The sequence below is a fragment of the Citrus clementina genome, unplaced genomic scaffold (assembly GCF_000493195.1).
Source record: "Citrus clementina cultivar Clemenules unplaced genomic scaffold, Citrus_clementina_v1.0 scaffold_2, whole genome shotgun sequence".
NCBI lineage: Eukaryota > Viridiplantae > Streptophyta > Magnoliopsida > Sapindales > Rutaceae > Citrus > Citrus x clementina.
The window spans coordinates 35687258-35707825 of record NW_006262688.1 but is presented as its reverse complement, the minus strand read 5'-3'; the positions used below and the strand labels follow the sequence as shown (position 1 = coordinate 35707825).

Below are 20568 nucleotides of genomic sequence, written 5' to 3'. Positions count from 1 at the left end.
ATACCAAAGCATACATTGCACATGCACAATCGAAAACAATTTCTGATCAAAATGCGTTGGCTCCTGGATTAAGCTCCAGGTTCTCTGAAACTTCGTTAATTTGCTTACCTTCTCATATCTCTGTGGGCTCAAACTTCCCAAATAATTATAAGGTCCCTTCTCGTTACCAGCCATTCGTAATTAAATCTCCCACTTGACCATCCCAATAATATATTTCCATTCGAATAGCCTTCAAAATTATATCGTTTGATGAGGGCATGCTGGCGTGAATTATGAATAGTTCTTACATCATCACCAAAAGAGACCTCATTAATTACTTAATCCCGTTTGCCACACACAACGTACGTACAATGCACATGCAATGTTTTGTAGCTTTTTATATATAATTAAACGAGATGTGCATCCCATACCAAAAAAACTCAACAGTTACCGTTTTGGCTCTATCCCTTCGCCACTTCTGGATAAATCTAGTTCATAAATATACTTTTTTTTTTTTTGCCCTATAGAGCTTGTCACATGGATAGTCATGTATAAACTAGATTAGGTTACAAGAAGAGTAATATATATACAAGTTCTTCGACTCAATTAAAATATTTGTACAAGGGATCGACCTTGAGGTTCTAGTTCTCCTGACATATGGATCAATATATAATTATTGTACTTTTGGGTCTAAGGGGCAAAGGCTGAATTCTTGATTCAATTCTAATATTTCTTTACAAATATTTGATTCTTTAAACCAAGAGAAAAAAAAAAAAAAAAAAAAAGCCTTTTCCATATAATGCATAAGTCTAAACCACGTGATTTTGTTATATATATATATATATATATAAAGCAAACAATCCAAACTTTCTTATCGAATAAATATGCAATTTATATATACACCACACGGCATGCAATGAGAGGCCAGAACTTAAAGGTAAAATGCCACGTCATGCGTGCCGAAATTCCCGGCGGCCATGTGTGTGTGATAATTCTCAAACAGCCGTTTGCGTGACAACATAACCAATAGAAAGAAAATGTATTATTCTTTCTTTCTTTTTCCTTTCATTCAATATAACACAAAAAGGAAAATAAATAATGAATCCTTGAACTCAAAAAGGGAGGGCGACGATGAACTCCTAAGCGTTTTAAAAAAAACACATAATTTTATTTTTGTTAGTAAGTTTTATTTATTTTATAATAAACTCTTTTTTTAATTTATAATTACTATTATGTCTTTATAATAAATAAATTAATATATTGACTTAAGATAATGGGCCCCTAATTTTTACTTCCTATTTGCCCAGTCTACCTTTCATCCATATATAAGTATATTTAATATCTCATTTTGCTTAATTTGTTCTCGAAGAAAATAAATTTAAATTTAAATTTATTTATTATTCATTATTTTTTATCATATTATCATTAAGAAGGATATATTCATAATTCAAAGTAAATAATTTGAGTAAAAAATAATTATATCTTTATTTTAAGTTTTAATAAAAAAATTATTAATTTCATTATACGTGTCATTGATGACATGTCATAGATTAATATACAGATTTACTTATTATAGAGAGATAATTGTAATTGTAAATTAAAAATAAATTTATTATTAAAACAAATGAAATTTATTAACAAAAATGAGGGTTATATGTTGTTTTTTTTTTTGAAATGTTAAAAGGATTTTATCTCTCTTTTCACAAACTTTAGAGGGGGTTACTGTCATTTTCCCATTAAAAAATTAACCAAAGAGATTCATGGCAACTCAACGAATAAATTATTGACCTTCGTACATCTTTTATGTAAGATAAATCTTATCTTGAGCCCTAAATTGACGGCTTTCAAATTTAATCTTAATTTGTTCAAATAGTCTGGCTGACGAATAAAGATTAAATGGCTGAATGGAATATTAATCCGAGGAGATGGGGCCTAGAAACGTACATGCGATCAGAAATTGAAGATTGTAAGCTGTAACTGCTGATTAGTTGAAGACAAATTTGGATTTAGACAAAATAGAATTGTGGGGTCATTTAGTTGAATTAGAGCTGACGTTGGGGCGTGCGTGTGTGTGTGTTTTCCAAAAAATATTGATGTGTGTTTACTTTTTGGTTGGATTATGAGGATGTCAATCAACGGATTATGCGTAATCCCTGTGGTCGGTAAAAGAGTTGAAATTTTTAAAGAATGACTGACATTAAATGATTCGATTTGAGGAAACTATAAGTTAAAAAAAGAAAAAAAAAATTGTTAATCAAACGAAATTGACTTAATGATAAAAGATATTATGCTCAAAATTCATAATTAATAAATTTAGATCACAAGAGTGTTTTAACTATAAAGTTTATATATGAAACTTTTTTTTTTTTTTAACAAGAAGTTTATAAGTGACATTAGTTGACCCGAAATTGAACGCATAATAACCGTGTAGTTGTCGAGTTCTTCTTCAAGTATATTTGTAATGTGCGTACCTAAAACTTTCTAGGACAATAATAATAGTAAATCAAATGAGAAAATATGCGTAATTAGTGATATTGAAATGACATGACAAAACTGTCCCTTTCTGCCTTGGGGTTTTTATCCGACCCACCTTTGATTTCTAAAATTATGCCTTCTTTGTTGTGCCATTAAGATCATAAAAAAATGTCTTTTTTTTAAGTGCTCTCAACTCACAAAGACAGAAGCGTGGGGGATGTGAACTTCACCAATTCCGGAAAAGAAGGATAAATTGCATGAAATTTTTTTTCAAGATAAGCAACAGTCGACGCATATGTATGTTTATAATTATGTCACATTGCTGAGGCCACAACAAAGATTCGAGCGAATTAAATCAAGTAAACAGCCAAAAGAAACTTTGTAAAAGTTGGTGAGAGTTGCAAAATGAAAATCAACAGCCAGCCTCCCTCAGCCCCTCCACTAATTAAGTGCTGCGATGTGATCATGTCATGAAGTCGTATAAAAGAGGCTTCTGTTTCCTTTTCTTTTCTTTTCTTTTTTCTTTTTTTTTTAACTTCTTAAGAGACATTCCTTTTCCTTGCATGGACTTGGAAAACATCGATGTCAAACTCACCCAACTCACCCAGAATCGTATGCTTTTGTGTTCTGCAGTGCAATTATTGTACATTCTTCATAATGCTCTTCAATTTTTAGTTGTTGTTTGTTCTTGAAGATTTCCAAAAAAAAAATAAAAAATAAATAAACAAAATTGTCCATGCTTATCCATGTTCATGATACCCACTTTTAAAGCGTTGTTGGCTTGGCTTGGCTGTCCCATTCGTGTGAACAATCACCCGTGCGCGTGTTTGTTTCATGCAATCATATCTCAATATTTTATCAGCGCATTATTTTGCACTAATTAAGATCCTAAATGTGGTATACTTTTTCTTTCATTATTTACCCTTTCAAATTTTTAGATCAGGAGTTCGAGTACTTTTTAATATTTTGTAGATATTAATTTTCTTGGAATATTTATAAATAGATTTGGCCAATTCATAGTTCACTTAAACTTTCAAAGCATTAATTGATGCAACCTTCTGTAATGACTAAGCATTTAAGGCACTTGTGGCGATTAAGGATTTACTTCTCTTTTATCTTCTTTATTTGATAATTACGATAAAAAGAAATGAACTCATAGTTACTACCGCTAAATATGGGAATTACCCATGAGTTAGGTGGTAAGTCTTTTTCCTTCTAATACTGTATGTGGAAAGTGGAAAAGAATATGATTTGAAAATATATTTAATTTGCTCTCCACTTGGATATCCAGAATCCACCACACCAAATCTGATTTAGGAGGTTCTCATTGATGATTTTATTATGGTAAGTAAATTTGCTCTCCACTTAGATATCCATAATCCACTACACCAAATCTGATTTAGGAGGTTCTGATTTTATTATGGTAAGTATTTTATGTAAGTTCTGTTGGAGTCTAATTTATTAGTACTTCAAAATACTAGTATCTCACATTTGAGGAAAGTGAAAGTAATTGCTCTTACGTTTGATTTTAAATTAATTGTTTGATCTAATTAAAAATTAGAGTTAAATATGTCAAACTTAGATGTGATTTGAATTATTTAATTTGAATTAAATTATGAGTCATATGAATGACTAACTCAAATTAAATAAGAAAAGTGGGTGACTAATTCAAATTAAATTAAGAAAAGTATTATAGAGGTTCTCTCTATAAAGGAGGCGTACAAAGCCTCCAAAATACAATTATCACCTCACCCTCTATTTCTTATTTTGTAGAGATTGATTTTCTTCTAACACTTATAAATAGATTTGGCCAATTCATAGTTCACTCATATATTAACTTTCAAAAACTGATGTAACCTTCTATAATGATTATGCGTTTAAGGCACTTTCGGAGATTAAGGATCCACTTCTCTTTTGTTTTCTTTATTTGATAATTGTGATAAAAAAAAAATAAACTTTTACTTACTACGGCTAAATATGGTAATTACCCATGAGTTAGGTGGTAAGTCATTTCTCTTCTTCTATTGTATGTGGAAAGTGAAAAGGGAGTTTGATTTGAAAATAGATTTGATTGGCTGTCGACTTAGATATCGAGAATTTACTACACCAAATCTAATTTAGGTGGCTATGATTGATGATTTGATTACGGCAAGTTGTTTATATAGGTTTCATTATTTCATTAATTATAAAGTGGACATAGTTTAGTTTGTCATTAAAATGGAGATTCTAAGTTTGGTTTGTCATTATTAATGGGCTTTTGGCCTAATGGGAGAGCCATTTATTTTATGCGAGAGCAAAAGTTTGAGTTTTCATAAAAAGATCATGGAGTTTAGAGGTAGTCCTTCATTAATTATTTCATAATTGAGTGGAGACACCTCGATTAATAAATGTTAAAAATCCAGGCAGATCTTCAGAAGCTCTATGTACACGAGTTCTAATAGTATAATCTGATTGTAAATGCTAGTTGTACATTTGTTATAATCTATTGGAATATATGTAATACACAAGAGTCACAGTAGTATAGTTTGATTATAAATTGTCAAAGTTGGCTGCATCTAGAAGTGTTTGGCATGACTGCATCTAGAAGTGTTTGGCATGGCTGCATCTAGAAGCTTTGACAAGAATGGTCAGCTTGCAACAAGTTTGAAGATTGAATTTGATGCACACGGTTTTGATGAAGAATTTGGTGAACACGGCTTTGATTTTCTTGGCCACTAGTTTGCTATAAATAGAAGTGCAGATGAAGAGTTTATGCATCCAATCTTGAGAGAGCAATTTAGGGAGTTGAGAGAGAGTTTAAGAGCTTGCATTTATAAGCTCTTATTTTAGTGATTTGAGAGTTTGGGTGTATTGGGGTTTTGGGTGGTGAGCTAAAATACTACAATACTTGTAACTCCTTTTCACTAGTAAAATATTTCCTTCTGTCTTCGCCCGTGGATGTAGGCTAAAAGCCGAACCACGTAATTTCTGGTGTCCTCTATTGTGCTTGTTCTTTATTTTATTTCCAATTTCATTTTAGCTGCGGTCCTGCTTCACCCACCAATTTCCTAACATAAATATCAGTTATATACCCATTGTAATCTATTGTTATATCAATATTAAAAAGAAAAAAGAAAAGTTTGGTTTGTTACCAAAATGGAGATTATTTTAAAAGAACTAAATCCTTCCTTTCTGTAGCTCCAACGAAAAGAAGGAGGGTCTTGATAATACATTATATCCGAACTACCAATTTGTGTTACAATTTCCGTAACAGATAGATCTCCTTGCATGCTGTCCGTAGAAGGCTGATTATTTCAAAATTTGACAATCGCATCATGGCTGAACCTTGGACCTCATCATATCCATAATCAAATGTGGCACCGAGCCCCCCTGCAGTCCTCACATCATTTTTACTATTAAGCCCATTTGTTACTAGTGAATCTGCAAAGTTTTATAAAGATTAAGGCCCTTGGATATTAAGGTTATGCTTGTGCAAGTAACCTACGTTACAAAAGTATTTAATAAATATCAGCAGGTGTGATATAAAAATTAAGTTGATTTAATCTTATATTTACTACATATTATTACAATTTTATTTTGTAATTACAATTTTTTTTTTTACACAACAGTTGTGACTTAAATACTATAATACCTCAATACTAAAATAAGGTGTAAGAGACTCGAAGCCCAAAACCCAAAATGTGCATTTATATGTCAATATAAAACAAATTTTAAATCGAAATCCAAATTAAAATGTAGGAAACCGAACTCATTTCGTTATCTTCTTTTGAAAATAGAACAAAGCATAACTAAAATGCAAAATAGTTGTTTTCTTATTTAAGATATTTGTAATTTTTAAATTGAATATGCTTTTCATTAAAATTGTATGTGTGTGTATATAACCATGTGACAAGGTAAAAAAAAAATTCAGAACTTCAATACTAACGAGAATAATATTTATTCACATTATTGCCACTCGCCAGCTTATCATCATTTTTCTTTTGAAAATAACTCCTATTCAATTACTAACAAAATAGTTTTATTAACAAATTTCTAGTAATTTATTATTATGTTAACGAACAAAGCCCACTAAGCATGTGTATTTTCACGAAATTTTTACTTGTGATAGTAAATAATGCGATTACATAAAATTTATATCAAGGAAGTAATCGTAGGCTTACATTACATGAGTGGAGGGAGAATTAGATTAGTATTAGGTTAAATGTACATGTAAAAACTTATTTATAAGTGTTAAGATAATAAAATCTCTTATTTTGAAAGGAAGAGATCCAAGGCTTTAAACCTTACACTTGATGGTTTTGCAGAAAAATCAGGCCTAGAAAAATAATTTTTATATTTAATAAAGTCAGTGGAAGCCATGGTCTTTTTCTTGATTATGTAAACATGCATAGGATTAGAAAATTTGTAAAATTGGCTGTAGTTTTCTTTGCCATCCTTAATCATCTCCCTCACATGCGTGGGCTTACAGTAAACCCTAATTTCAGTGTAAGAGATGAAAAATCGTAGAACATCCTCTTTTGTTTTATAGAGAAAAATCTATGCATCTAAATATTATGCTTGTTTTATTTTTTTTCTCCTTTATATAAACATTTATTAGAGTCATATTATGTTTGTTTTAATTTTCTCTCCTTTATATAGACATTTATTAGAGTTATAGTTCAATTAGGAATTAAGCTAACTGAGGGAATGTAAACCCATGAACTTTCTAACTCTAACTTAATAGTTAAGGCTCAATCATCTCATGACACACTAAAACTACTATTAACCTTAAACTATTCCATTGACAGCCCAAGACTACACGCTAGTGACCCATGTAACTAAATAAAATCCCAATTAATTAAGACTCCATTTAATTAATATTAGGCTCGGTCTTAGACCAATAATAACAATTTAATTGACCCTCTATTCGATTTTCGTAATTAAACTTAAGCCCATGATAAATATTGTGTATTTGTAATCATATATTTATCCCTAAGTCACTATTTACACTAATGATTTCTTTTATTATATCTATATTTGTAAATAAATTATTGATAAATGTTATCATTCAATAAACAATTTAACGAATGAAATGTGGCCACAAATTTTATTGATCAAGTGTTACAAATAGTTTAGATAAGTATTATTATATAGATTCCATATTGTAAGAATACGTTCCTACAGTAATATATAAATGCAAGTTTTTATTACCCACTAAGGATTAAGATAAATTAAGTTTATTAAAGTTTGTGTGAATTATGATTTGCGATATTTGCAGATATGACAATTGGTGGGTTGCCAGAAATACAAGAAATTGCTTTCTTTGAAGGAAAGAAGGAAAATCCTCTACTGTCATTTGCCAAAGCAGAAGCAGTAGTAAAGTCTTTCAAAAGAGTCAAATTGAAAGGTCGAGCATAGATTGAGAAACCTGCCAAGAACAATCAGTAGAGACCTCCATCTTTTGGATGGCTTAAGGCCAATGTGGGTGCTGCTATTGACGTGAAAAATCAGAGAGCAGGGCTAGGAGCTGTTATAAGAGATTCTAGTGACAAGATTGTGGTAGCAACTACGAAAAAAAAACTCCTAAATATCGCGATAATGTGGTATTTGGGGAAGCTGAAGTTATTAAGTGGGAACGCAGGTAACAAAGGACGCAGATTTATCGTGTGTCATTTTTAAAACAGATTGCCAAGACCAAGAGGTTTGCAGAACTAACTGACAACAAAAAGGATAGCAAGGCAGAAATTTTTGGGGTAGTTTTCGAAATATGAGATGGACAAAAAAAGATTTTATAAGTGTTCGGATTATCGGATACAATACATTTTTAGAATTTCTAAAGCTGATGCCCGTTTCTTAACCAAGGAGGCTTTAAGATGCAAAGAACCGATTGTATTGACGGACAATGTCCCTTGCATGTTTATTTATCATTTGAATCATGACTTTTTCTAATTTAAAAAAAAAAAAAAAAAGTGAAATTCTTTCTTGCAACTACTCTTTTATCTCCGCTAAAAGCTAAGACAACCGGTGATTCAGTACAATCCCACGTGAGTGTCGAGGCACCATCACCGTCAGCGTCATGATGATGATCATCAGTGGTCAAAGGCCATCATTAGAAAATATCGAGAATTTCGAGGATTGAACGGTTGCAGAGTGGACAAGAGCCTCGATTCAACCACATTTCCCTCGAACACACCCTACAAAATGTGTGCCCACATGGGATGAACGCTGCGCCTTTTTTCCTCCCCATGCACACGCAGCACATCGAATCATTCCCCGCTTTCTCTTCCCCATCACAGCCCTCCGTTTCCGCCAACAGTCTCATCAGCGAAACCCTCAACGGCGTTCCCCGTTTTGTTCCCGTAGGACCCACATTATGGTCATTATTAATAACCGTGGGGCCCGCCGGGTTTGCACCGTCAGCTGACCGCAAATGTCTCTCTGCAGCCAGCGCCGCTGCTAGATTCATTCCACTCGAAATTAACGGAATCCGGCTCATGCAAACCGGAACCGTTTCATTATCCGGTTGGTTCTGAGCCGAACTGGTTGATCGTTCTTGGTTGAGGTGTCGCTGCTGCTGTTCTTCGCCTTCACTGTCGCTTAAGTTAATCGTGTTAGGTCTGAAACCCCAGGTGGCCCCACAACAACCCATGCTTTTTAATCCTAGCCGTTCCTTTAGACTTCTCCCTCTCCCCCTCTCCCTCCTGATTGAATCAACACCATCCATTTTCTCCCTCAGCAGAGCCAGGATCGTTATCGTCTCTCTTTCTCTGTCAAGCGATTCCTGCAATATTACACGTAGTTGACTCATTTTTACGCTTACCCAGAACCCAAAATACAACTCAAAATACTAAAACATACAGAAGCATTGTTTATATCATATAAAAAGAGCCTGAGAATTTAAGATTTTTAAGATAACATTTGACATACTGTTTTGAATTGAAGGGTTTGGTAACTTTAGTGTGACCATATAAGTCTCGTGAGTTTCTTCAAAGAATTGAAATTAAAACTTAAGGCTCCGCCTCTAGGTTTTAATTGATAATAAGTGAAGGATAGAGAATCCTAAGAAAACAAAGAGTGCTTAGTTGTAAAGGATGACAATAAATGAATAAATACTGAGATAGTGAGCTCATGGTCATGGCCAACTCTAAGACTCAAACCAGGACGAAATAGAAAGAGAAGAAGAGAACAAAAGAAGCAATAAGCGGAAGGAGAGGGGAAATAATGTCGAATCAAATGTTAATGCTTTACAGGGTTTCTTCTTCTTCTCGTTTTTTTCTTGGAGTTGGGAGCTCTGGATTAAGTACTATTTAGCACTAACTAGATCGTTACTTAAGCTTCTTTATTAAGGAAGAATATTATTAGTTTATTACTGAACTTGACAATATTTTAGTAGTTACTAGTTAGCATGAGTTTGAAATATGGTAGCTTTCTTGAGCATAAATGGTCGCCGGCCAAAAATGAGGTCAAAAAGCCATTCAAGCCGGCGTATTTGCCGAGGTCTTGTTGCCAAGTGGCACTTTCCAGTTTCCGTTACTCCAAGTGGAATCTAAAGAACCATCGTTAACCCTATCTCTCATTTCATAAAAAATCTGCTTACATTTGAGCAATTATTGAGCTTGTTTTCTTATGAAACGAAAGCATCACCATACTGTTATTGATAAATGCAGTCTTTGCGGAGGGTAGCAGCACAGCATGATTGGAAAAATTTTACCAGCTGACACCCACCACTAATTATTCAATCCAATGTTGGATGTTATATGTTATATGTATATATAATGGGATACTCATTATTATTTTTCAAATAAAGTGACATAATTTAAGCCTTTTGAATTTCCTATTTTCAAACATTAGAATTGGATAATGAGTAAAAAGTTTTATACACTATTTGATTGTTAACCACAATCACATGCATCAATTGGGCCCGGCTTAGTCTTTTTAGTGGCCTAATTAGGTGTGGTACCATCACCCCAAACCCAATCATCATTTGCGTGAATAATTAAATATATTTTAATTCAAATTGTTGGCATTCTAGTCAAATTTCTTCAGCGCTTCTCATTATAATATCCCTATTAATTAGTTAGGATCAATGATTGGCTTAAAGAATCCATCAATTATAAGGACTTTGATGTGAACGCCACCACAATACACTGTGTTTCCATTAACTAAAACAATAATATAGCTACCCCAAAAGCTCACCGCTCTGCTTTGTTTGTTTGTTTTTTTTGAACTTTGAATACTCAGGGATGATATCATCTTTGGAGTTTGGAAGCGTTGCATGTTTTTTCTATAGTTTGTGATCTCATAAGCTGTTTCTTTCGTTTCTCATTCTTACTGTTTGATAATATCCCAACTATAATATAATAATACATATTCGAGCCTCACTATTTCGATCTCAGTCTTACCACAAGAGATGGATGTTGGGTGGTAAGACTTGGGCCAGCCCATCAACATTGCATGCGGCCCGTACTTGTGGCACAACATGGGCCGCGTAGATGCTTTGCTAAGGACTAAGCCTTTTTGAAGTAAAACACAGTGTTTTTCTGCATTCGTTTGCCTTTTAATCGCAAGGACGACTTGTCGTACGCTTGAAAACAGAATGGCATCAATAATAACATCGGGTCATTTTCTCAACAGGCAAAAACTTCATGATTCAAATGTAGTAATCCCAATTTAAGTTTTTTAGAGTTTAATTTAAGTTGATAATTTTTGAAATAAATGAAATAAACCCAAAGCACGGGCTACACGAGTGCAAAGATATTTTTTACCAAGTATGAAAACAAAACAGATGGGGGCTAAAAGGAAGATTCCAGAGGTCAATCGTACGCCCGGCAGATCATACAGCAAACCAATAAACTTGAATTACCAATTTCAAAATTTCCCTGCCTCAAATTCACAAGGAGGACAATGATCTTGTTTGTCTTATTTCTTTAATTAATTAATGGCTCCAAAGTCCAAATTCGTCAGCTCACTTGTCGTCTACGTGTCAAGAAAACAAGTGTCCACGTGTCTGAGTGCAAATTTCAACAACCAATATTGCCCTCAGGATCATAACAGAGAACGACAATAAATACGAGGACAAAGTCGTCTCCAAACTGCACATTAACACAACTACATTTCGGACAAATATCTGTTAGAATTGAAGTTGGTTTCTGTGTTTTTCTAGTTCCTCTGTTGGCGAAAACTGTGTGTTGTAACTGTGTGTTTTTGGAAAAGCTAATGGCTTCAATATCTCAAACCAACCAGTTCCCGTGCAAGACTCTTTCACAAAACCCACCACACAATCAGTTCACCTCGAAGCCTTCAATTCTTCCTTTGAACTCGGTTCGAATTTCACGGAGTCTCGCCAAGAAATCATTTCTTTCTATCCAAGGATTCACTCGGGCCAGGCCGCTGGTTCTAACTCGGGCTGCCGATGATGATGAGTGGGGCCCGGAGAAGGAGAAGGAGGGCGGTGGCGCTCTGGCGGTGGCAGAGGAGGAGAGCCCAAAAGAAGTTACAGAGATTGATAATTTGAAGAAAGCGCTTGTGGATTCGTTTTATGGGACCGATCGTGGATTGAATGCCACAAGTGAGACGAGGGCTGAGATCGTTGAGCTTATTACGCAGCTTGAGGCTAAGAATCCAACCCCAGCTCCCACCGAGGCCTTAACTCTGCTAAATGCCAAATGGATTCTTGTGTAAGTTTTCATGTTTCATGTTTTATTTTTTATTTGTTTGCTGAAAAATTTTATGGAAACGAATAGATTTTGGAAAGTTTCGTATTTGCGTTTTTTTTTGGTAATTACCAGCAAAATTGGACCTTTGGTTAATCGAAGCTTATTTAATCAGTTAGGAAATTATTTTAGTTGACGCTTACATAATTAGTCCCCGAAATGAAAATGGATATTCGCTGCTGATCTGATCATATTCTGAGCAAATAACTCAATCTTGGTTGTTAATAAATAAAAAAATAAAAGAAGTTAAATTTGACCCATACACTACCACTAAAATTCATATGGCAAAAGATTCTTAAAAGCTTAGTAGTGCTCAGATCAGGAGGATCTTGTTCCAATGAAAATATAACTGAAAATGTTTTATTCCATTTGCTATGGTTTCTGAACAAACAATGGATGAAGTTCTTCTTTTAAAAAAAAAAAATTGATATTTTTTTACTAGTTTATTTGGTCGCGCTCTTAGGTCTTAATAGGTATATCTCTGATCACTGGGAAGTTAGTATTTCTGTTATTAAAGATTTCTAGAGGCTTGTTCAACTCTTATCTGAAGCTGCGTTTGTAAAATTTAGATAAAAATTTTGAATACAACAATGGCAATTTTTAGTTCGATCACCAATAGGCTTTCATCTGCAAGATGGATGAATTATGAATCAGTTACTAGAAACCTTATTAAGTGAAGCAGAAAATTGCAGTTGAGTTGGCGTATCTTTTAAGTATTCATCTGACTGCCCCAGATGATTGTGGAAAATTTATGTACGGTATCTCATGTTTCGTTAAGTTGTTTGGTGCTATTAGTAGACATGGTTTGGAAGTTCAATAATTCAAGATAAAAACCATTATGTTGTGCACATGTTGATGAAACAAGTCCCATAAAGGTTTGGCAGTTTGTCCTCCAGGCTTTGGGTGTTCTGGAGTGACGGGAAACAGCCAGAGCTATAACATGGCTTGGTTTGATCACATTTGAGAAGTTTTTGTCAACCCAATTTATATCAAATTTGTAATTAACTCAATTATCCAACATTTATATATTGTGACTTTGCTTTTAAATTGATATTATGCATTTTCTAGACTTTTAAGGCTTGCTATTCCTGTAACTTTTTGGGAAACCATATCAAGTCTGTTGGCCAAAAAGATTGAGATTAAAATTTGTGAGTAGCAAAAGAGGTTGTGATTTTCTTGGTGTAAAATGGAGACTAAAACCTCAGCTGTTGTACAAAACATGGGCAATGCAGGTACACATCTTTTTCAGGTTTGTTTCCGTTGTTGTCAAGGGGAACATTGCCATTGGCGAGGGTGGAGGAGATATCTCAGACAATTGACTCAGAGAACTTCACGGTCCAGAACTCCATCCAGTTTGCTGGGCCATTGGCTACAACTTCCATTAGTACCAATGCCAAGTTTGAAGTGCGGAGCCCCAAGCGTGTGCAGGTTCGATTCACTATTGTGTTGTCAATTATGCGTTAAAGGTCATAAATATGATTTACAATGTATAAATTCCTTTTCTTGGTCATGTTTGTGCAAGTCGTGAAAGCTCAAACCCTTTATCTTTCTGTGTTTCTAAATGGCTTAAGGTTAAAGTTCTGTTTAAATGCCCCCTGTGAGGATTTTTATATACCAACACGTTTGCCAGTATCCGACTTCCACTGTCACGTGAACCAATGGATGGGTGAGGGTAGCTCTGGATTTGGCTCTAAATCACCTTTTTTTCCTTCTTTGTTCAGATCAAGTTCGAGGAAGGTGTCATTGGGACTCCTCAGGTAACTGATTCACTAGTGTTACCGGAAAATGTTGAATTCTTGGGACAAAAGATTGATCTCTCACCCTTCAAAGGCATACTCTCTTCAGTCCAAGACACAGCTTCATCTGTTGCAAAGACCATTTCTAGCCAACCACCTTTGAAGTTCTCTATCTCTAACAGCAATGCTCAATCATGGTTGCTAACCACATACCTTGATGAAGATCTTCGGATTTCAAGGGCAGATGCTGGCAGCGTCTTTGTTTTCATCAAGGAAGGAAGCCCCCTCTTGATGCCATGAATGCACACCCAAATGGTCACTCCTACGGTATGGTAATATTGAATAAAGACTTGAACGTGTTGCTGCTTTCTAAGTATATACAAGTAATGGAATGATAACATCGGTGTTACTAGATCTGCAGCTAGATACCAGTGCAGTAGATTACAAAGTAGGAAGTGAGTAAATACTAAATAATTTTTTGTGCCCCCTAATCTGTCTTAGTAGTTGAACTTGTGTGTTCAATTAAATATAATTATTTGAAATTCACTTGTTCAAGTCTTTCAGGTCACGTTAGCTCATGTATTTAATTAATTTTTGTAGGTTGCCTAGGTACGTGAATGCACTGGTACAGAATCTGTCATGATTTTTTTTTTTTAATAACTACGAAACCTGTTACCAATGAAGACCAACAAGGGTGACTACGGGCAGATTAATTTGCCATCCATACCATGCATTGAAAAATATTTAAAATATGTTGAGGTGGTATGCTCCACTAATTGAGAACATGTCATTTTGCTAAGCTAGAATCACTTTCTTTTCTTTTTTTCTTTTTTAATCTCAATGTAACTGGCATTATAGAAGTGAGACCCTCCAAGTTTACCAAATAATTTTATTAGTTGGATGCACCGTTTAGGTGAAGTATCTACCCATGAAAGATTTTCTACCACACATGGTTGGGCCCTAAGGCGGCGTGTTATTATCTTTCCTGAAAAGAGTAGGTTACACTGGCATATAAAGTTCGGTAAGATTTACTGGTAGCTAGCTTATATTGAGCAGAAAGCGGCTTAAGTGCACGTGTTCCTGCAACGTTTCAATATCGGACAAGAGGTGAGCAAAGGTTTCGTAGTTTTATATTATATTAATCTTTAATAATCATGCTTAGTACATTCACACTCTATGTGTATATTAATCGCTAGACTTTTATTCTTTACTTCTTTTCTGTATTACAGTCAATTACTATTTAAGGGTTCGACTAATAAAACATAATAGAATCAAGATTCTAATATTGATACAAAATTATGAGGGATGGCAATTTTTCCCGATGGGATGAGATCCTGCGGGATCTCATCCCATTTGGAACGGGATTGTGATATATTTTTATCCCATAAAAAAATTTAGGGACGGGATTGAGACATTTTCTTATCCCAATTACATATGCGGGACGGGAGTGAGATTAACAAATTTTGTCCCATCTCGTTTCATTACCGATTAAGAATGGAAATTTTTCCAATTGGGATGGGATTCCGTAGGATCTCATCTCTTTTGGGATGGGATTGAGACATATTTTTGTTTCAAAAAAAATATAGGGACGAGATTATGACCTTTTTTCATCCCATTTGCATATACGGGATGAGACTGGGATTGGTAAATCTCATCTCATTCCGTCTCATTGCCAACCCTAAGAATCAGGGACATAATTAAAAATAAAATAAAAATTCTGTTCTTTTAAGAAATATTATAAAATATAAAGGCGCGGTTATGAAATTTTCCTGTGCCAGACCGGACGTCACTGGCCGTTACCAACTATGTTGAAGTTGACAGAGAATCGGTTCGAATTCTTAAGGGGTCTGAAGAACGAAGGGAAAATCCCACTGTTGTCATACTTGGCTGCAACGCTCCTCTTCGGAATTGGGGAAGACCAAACTGTTGTCATACTTGGCTGCAACGCTTGGCCGAGACCGGTAAATAGTAAAGGACAGATAAAGTTTTTGCACATTTTCGTTAATTTATGAGAGGGTTTATATAGATAAATAGATTTGTATATTTACATAACAATTAGAAAAGAATTAAAAAAAAGTCTGAATTGATTGATATATTCCTTGAAAAATGTCTGCCCTAACCCCGCATTTTATCGTCCTTAATTTAAGAAAATTTTATAAGGTTGTAAATTGTATTTTTTTATTTTTTTACAACATTGTAAAATTTAAAATTTTTAATGTTATAAACTCGTTCCAAATTTAAATTTCGAACCAAGTACAGACTCTCATTTTTTTTAATGTGGATACGCTCTTAAGTCGTGAAGTTTAATATGTTTATTTTTTAATGAACATAAAGTTGTGCGGTTTAATAATAGTAAATATTAATTGTCTTAAACTACACAGTTTGAAAGCTCGTCTATTAAAAAAAAAAAAGTAAGGGTGATCACATTAAAATATATATATATATATATTCCTTATTAGAGAATCACTATATAAAAACACACACAGTCTTTAAAAAACATGCATGAATATCAAATCTCCTTTATTTGTTTAGTTTTTTATGTACTTTGATTGAATTGATAGCAAATGTGATTGATTTATACAATACTTCATAAAACCAACTCTTTGGTAGAGTTGTTCATCACATCTTCGGGCTCGAGTCCAACAAGGGAGCTTTGAGGACTAATTTGTATTATATTATAATAGGAAAATATTTCGAGTTTAAATTCAACCTGTAAATTAAGAAAAAAAAAAAAAAACCTCTAGCTCCCAAAAAAAGATTAAATTCAAACCTGCATCCACTGAAAAAAAAAAAATCCTCGATATATATATATTTTTTATGGAGAGTCCATTAATTAAATAGCCGTTATAAAATATTCCATTCAGCAAATGTTTTAAAATAGTGAACTGTTTCCACGTAAAGAAAATTGTAAACCGTACAATATTCATCGTGGCCATTCTTGTCGGATAAGACTATAATTCTAACAGTGTGAATCAATTTTCATGATCAATGGCATTTGCAATATGAAAACAAGCAAGCACAAACCTCATAAAAAACCTCAAGAATAATCCCATGATACTCTTCAGAATTCATTGACAAATAATAATTCAACAGGCTTCGAAGATCTTTGGTTTCTTCAATCCGATTAGCCATAATCATCTCAATCATGGATTCTCTAAAATCTTCTCTTGGATCATATGAGCACTTTTCCATGGCTACCATTATAATAAATTTTGTCCCCTGATGATCATGATCGCCAAGTCTTTGCTTTCTTCTCTCTCTATGTCTTGCCTCTTGCCTTTCTCTAATCATTTGATCTAGTCTCTCTTGAACCATGGCGTGTGCAAGGCTTGAGACTGATGCAAACTGATCGGAATTCGAGCTCTCAGCTTCTTCGGAAGAAGAGACACTAAGCCTGCAACTGCAACACAAGGCCTTGCATCCTCTTTGTTGAAGCTTTTGCTTCTTGTAATGTTCGCTGGAGGAAGCTTTCATGACCCTCAGACGTGAATAAACCTTGAGCTTTGAAGGAAAATTTGTGCCAAAATAATCATTTATGCACAATTGGCAAGTGGGGTATCGTTAAATATGATTATGTCTTGGGGTTTAGAAAACAAGCACATTACTTAAAGAGGTTGGGTGTGGCTGGAGGATGAAGATAGGAAGGCAAATGGGGAACATTTGTGTTGTTAATTGAGCTAGTTATTATGATGTGAAGCACACCTTTAATAGATAGCTTTCTTTATAGAGTAGTGTTAGGTGTCATCCATCCTTTTAAATGATATACCTAACTAAAACTCCAAGAAAACTGAATGAAGGGCCATATGATCATTAAACAATAATAAAATAACAGAGGGGGTTATTGCCATACGGGCAGTTCTATAAAATGTATGTCTTGTGTTTGCCACTAACGCTTAACTTGATATCCAATTACCAGGAGCTTCTTCTACAGGCTTAGATGCAGTGGATGAAACAAATTCTGATTAATTTTTTTAGCTTGATTTTGAGCCAAATGCAAGCACTAATGCTGTCTGGTACTTCTGCTATCAAGTTTTGAGAACATCCCGTAAAAGGTTCATATAGCTGGACAGAATGTCTTTTACGAATTGCTCTACGCAATTTTGGAGACACAAAAGCAGAAAAGAAAATTAAAAAGGTCATTAAAGAAATAGGTGTCCGGCATGTGATAAATCATTTGTGAGTTACATGGATTACTTCTGATCTCAAAGATCTTTTTTAAGTATGAAAAACACGTGATTTTCATTCTTTTGATTAATTAACTCAGTACAATGCATTACCATCAAGTAGAAAGTTGTTGAACTAACACAATTGCACATGCCGTAATGATGATTTATTTGTAAATAATTAAAGCTCGACATTTACGGGTAATAAGATCTCCCTATAGGAATAATTAAAGTGCTGAGTAGACTTGAACTTCTCTTTGTACTTCTAAAAATTGCTACGCCAATTAATTAATGTTGGAACGTATGGTTGCATTATTTCTGATGTTAGTTAGGATCGAATGTTAGGATGCTAATATTTCGTCAACTATCTGTCCTGAGTCCTGACAATCTAACCTATCTTTAGTTATTACACTGCAATTCGAATGTTGAGGTTCATTTGAGTATTTCGGTCCAATTTTTTTTACGAAAACAAAAATGCTTTTTTTTCTAACAGGATTGGTTTTCCTGGAAATTCTCCCAAGCAAGCTCAAGTGACCAAACTTCAGCTCGAGTTATTTATAATTACAGAAATTCTCCCAGAGAAAGTAGCATTTTCTGTTTTAGATTATATCTTAGCGTATACCCAAATATAGATAAAACATGCTCACATTGCATACATTCTGTTGGTTTATATGAATATTTCAAAATATTAATGTCCCAAATTGGAGGAAAGTGAGAGTAATTATTTTTGTATTTGATTTGAAATTAGTCATGTGTTTGATTCAATTACAAAATGGAGTTGAATAAGCCAAATATAGTCTATATAGATGTGATTTGTATTATTTAAATTGAATTAAATTATGAGACACATGGATGACTAATTCAAATTAAATCAAGAAAGTGAGTGATTAATTTATATTGAATTAGGAAAATGACTATAAAGTGTCCCTAGATAAAAGAGACAAACAAAGCCTTTAAGACGATTGTTTTGGTTTGAGTTTGATTTAGCCACAAATTTTTATGAAAGCTTGATTTTATAGGTGATTTTATGAATATTAAGGGCTGATTCAACTTAGAACAATTTTCTTGAGATGAACAAAATTGAGCCGGTCATGAAAATTATAAAAAAAAAGGGGTTGTTAGAGGCATCACCAATGGTGGAGTTCTATTCTTCATACTTTATATTCATCTCGGCTTATTATTAGACAACGTTTGTTAAGTGACATTACTATTTCAACTAGTTTTAGAATTCATAGAAATAATATTAACCCATATTTTCAACATATTGAAAGGGGAGATGAGATGCCTAGAATTGACAAAATTTGACACGATTCAATTATTCAACATGAACATGACACGCATAAATGAATATCGATTGTCAAATTAAATGGGTTAAATTTGAGTTAACACGTTTTTTTTTTTCATGTCGGTTAAAGTTAAAGTTTATTACCTGATTAATGATATGATTATATTATCTATTTTAAATCAATTTGTAGGTTCTTTTCATCACAGCTCAAAACGTTGACTATGATTTTCTTATATAAATATGTGTGTGTGTGTTTCATTTATAAAATTCTTTATATATATTTAGAATTTCTATAGTGTAAATATGTAAAATATTAGTAGCATGTGTGTGTGTCTGTATAGTGTAAATGTTTGATCTAAATCTTATTAAAATATATATATATATATATATATATATATATTAAACAGATTATTAAATAATTTATTATTTTTTCGAGTTGAATTGGGGTCTTAATATTTTAATATAATTATTAAATAAATAATATTTGAATCAGTCAAAATTTGATATGAAATAAAACTGACACGATGTGAACAAAACTTAGTGGCTCTTTTTTCCAGCTCTAGAGGTGCCTTCAGCGTATAGGAAATGGTCATTCGTACCTCAGACCCGTGAGAGAGAATTTTGACTAGTTCCTTTTATTTTGGGAGGAGAGTACGACATTAGCTTCGAGGATTTTGGGCGGATCCAAAACAAATCCAAGTTGGACTTCGCTATCTAATCCATGGGCCATTAAAAATGGGCATTTGAAAGATGCAAGAACTTCCTAAGTAGGATTGTTGGCAATGGCAACCCACCAAGTTTGTCGTAAACTATTGGTAATTTGGTATATTACAATTATATTTAAAAATAAATAGAAATAAAATTAATCCTACTTATTTTTTTCTCTCTTTTTTATTTTTTTATTTTAATGAAATTTGAATGTATTACTAAAACTCGAAAATTAATTCCTCTTGTAATACTTAAAATATCTTCCTCCATTGATTAAACTCACATATAATTAACGAACATAAAATCTATACTCAGGTTGAATCATTTGCGCTAGCTCAAGAATAAACCAATAAACCTTAGTTCTACCTCGTTTATGATTCCAAAATCAATTAAATCACATTATTTCTCTCTCTTTCCTTTGTTTTTAGTCTTATCTATATAATTGATTTACAAAAGCTTAAAAAATATTACAATATTTTTTCTTTTTTTATAATGATTATTTCTATTTTTTGGCTGTTAGTATTTTTGAA

At 33.4% G+C, this 20568-nt stretch overlaps 3 protein-coding genes across 5 annotated transcripts; 1 reads left to right on the top strand and 2 right to left on the bottom strand.

The window, feature by feature from the left end:
- Positions 1-8447: 8447 nt before the first annotated feature.
- LOC18050953 lies at positions 8448-9241 on the bottom strand. The gene has a single exon (XM_006449756.2). The coding sequence runs from the start codon at positions 9239-9241 to the stop codon at positions 8543-8545; it is 699 nt and encodes a 232-aa protein (XP_006449819.1). The 3' UTR covers positions 8448-8542.
- A 2279-nt stretch (positions 9242-11520) lies between these two features.
- On the top strand, positions 11521-14995 carry LOC18050952 (plastid-lipid-associated protein, chloroplastic). 3 transcript variants are annotated; one of them, XM_024191313.1, is made up of 4 exons: positions 11521-12110; positions 13379-13574; positions 13868-14209; positions 14796-14995. In XM_024191313.1, exons 1-3 carry the CDS (start codon positions 11650-11652, stop codon positions 14180-14182), a joined length of 972 nt encoding a protein of 323 aa, XP_024047081.1. In that variant the 5' UTR covers positions 11521-11649; the 3' UTR covers positions 14183-14209; positions 14796-14995. The 3 variants fall into 3 exon arrangements, with proteins under 3 accessions (XP_024047081.1, XP_024047080.1, XP_006449818.1); XM_024191312.1 differs by lacking the exon at positions 14796-14995 and adding an exon at positions 14483-14769; XM_006449755.2 differs by lacking the exon at positions 14796-14995 and having other exon boundaries at positions 13868-14428.
- Positions 14996-16867: 1872 nt separating this feature from the next.
- On the bottom strand, positions 16868-17356 carry LOC18050951 (probable transcription repressor OFP9). Its single transcript, XM_006449754.1, has one exon. It carries the CDS (start codon positions 17354-17356, stop codon positions 16868-16870), a length of 489 nt encoding a protein of 162 aa, XP_006449817.1.
- Between the last annotated feature and the right edge of the window lie 3212 nt (positions 17357-20568).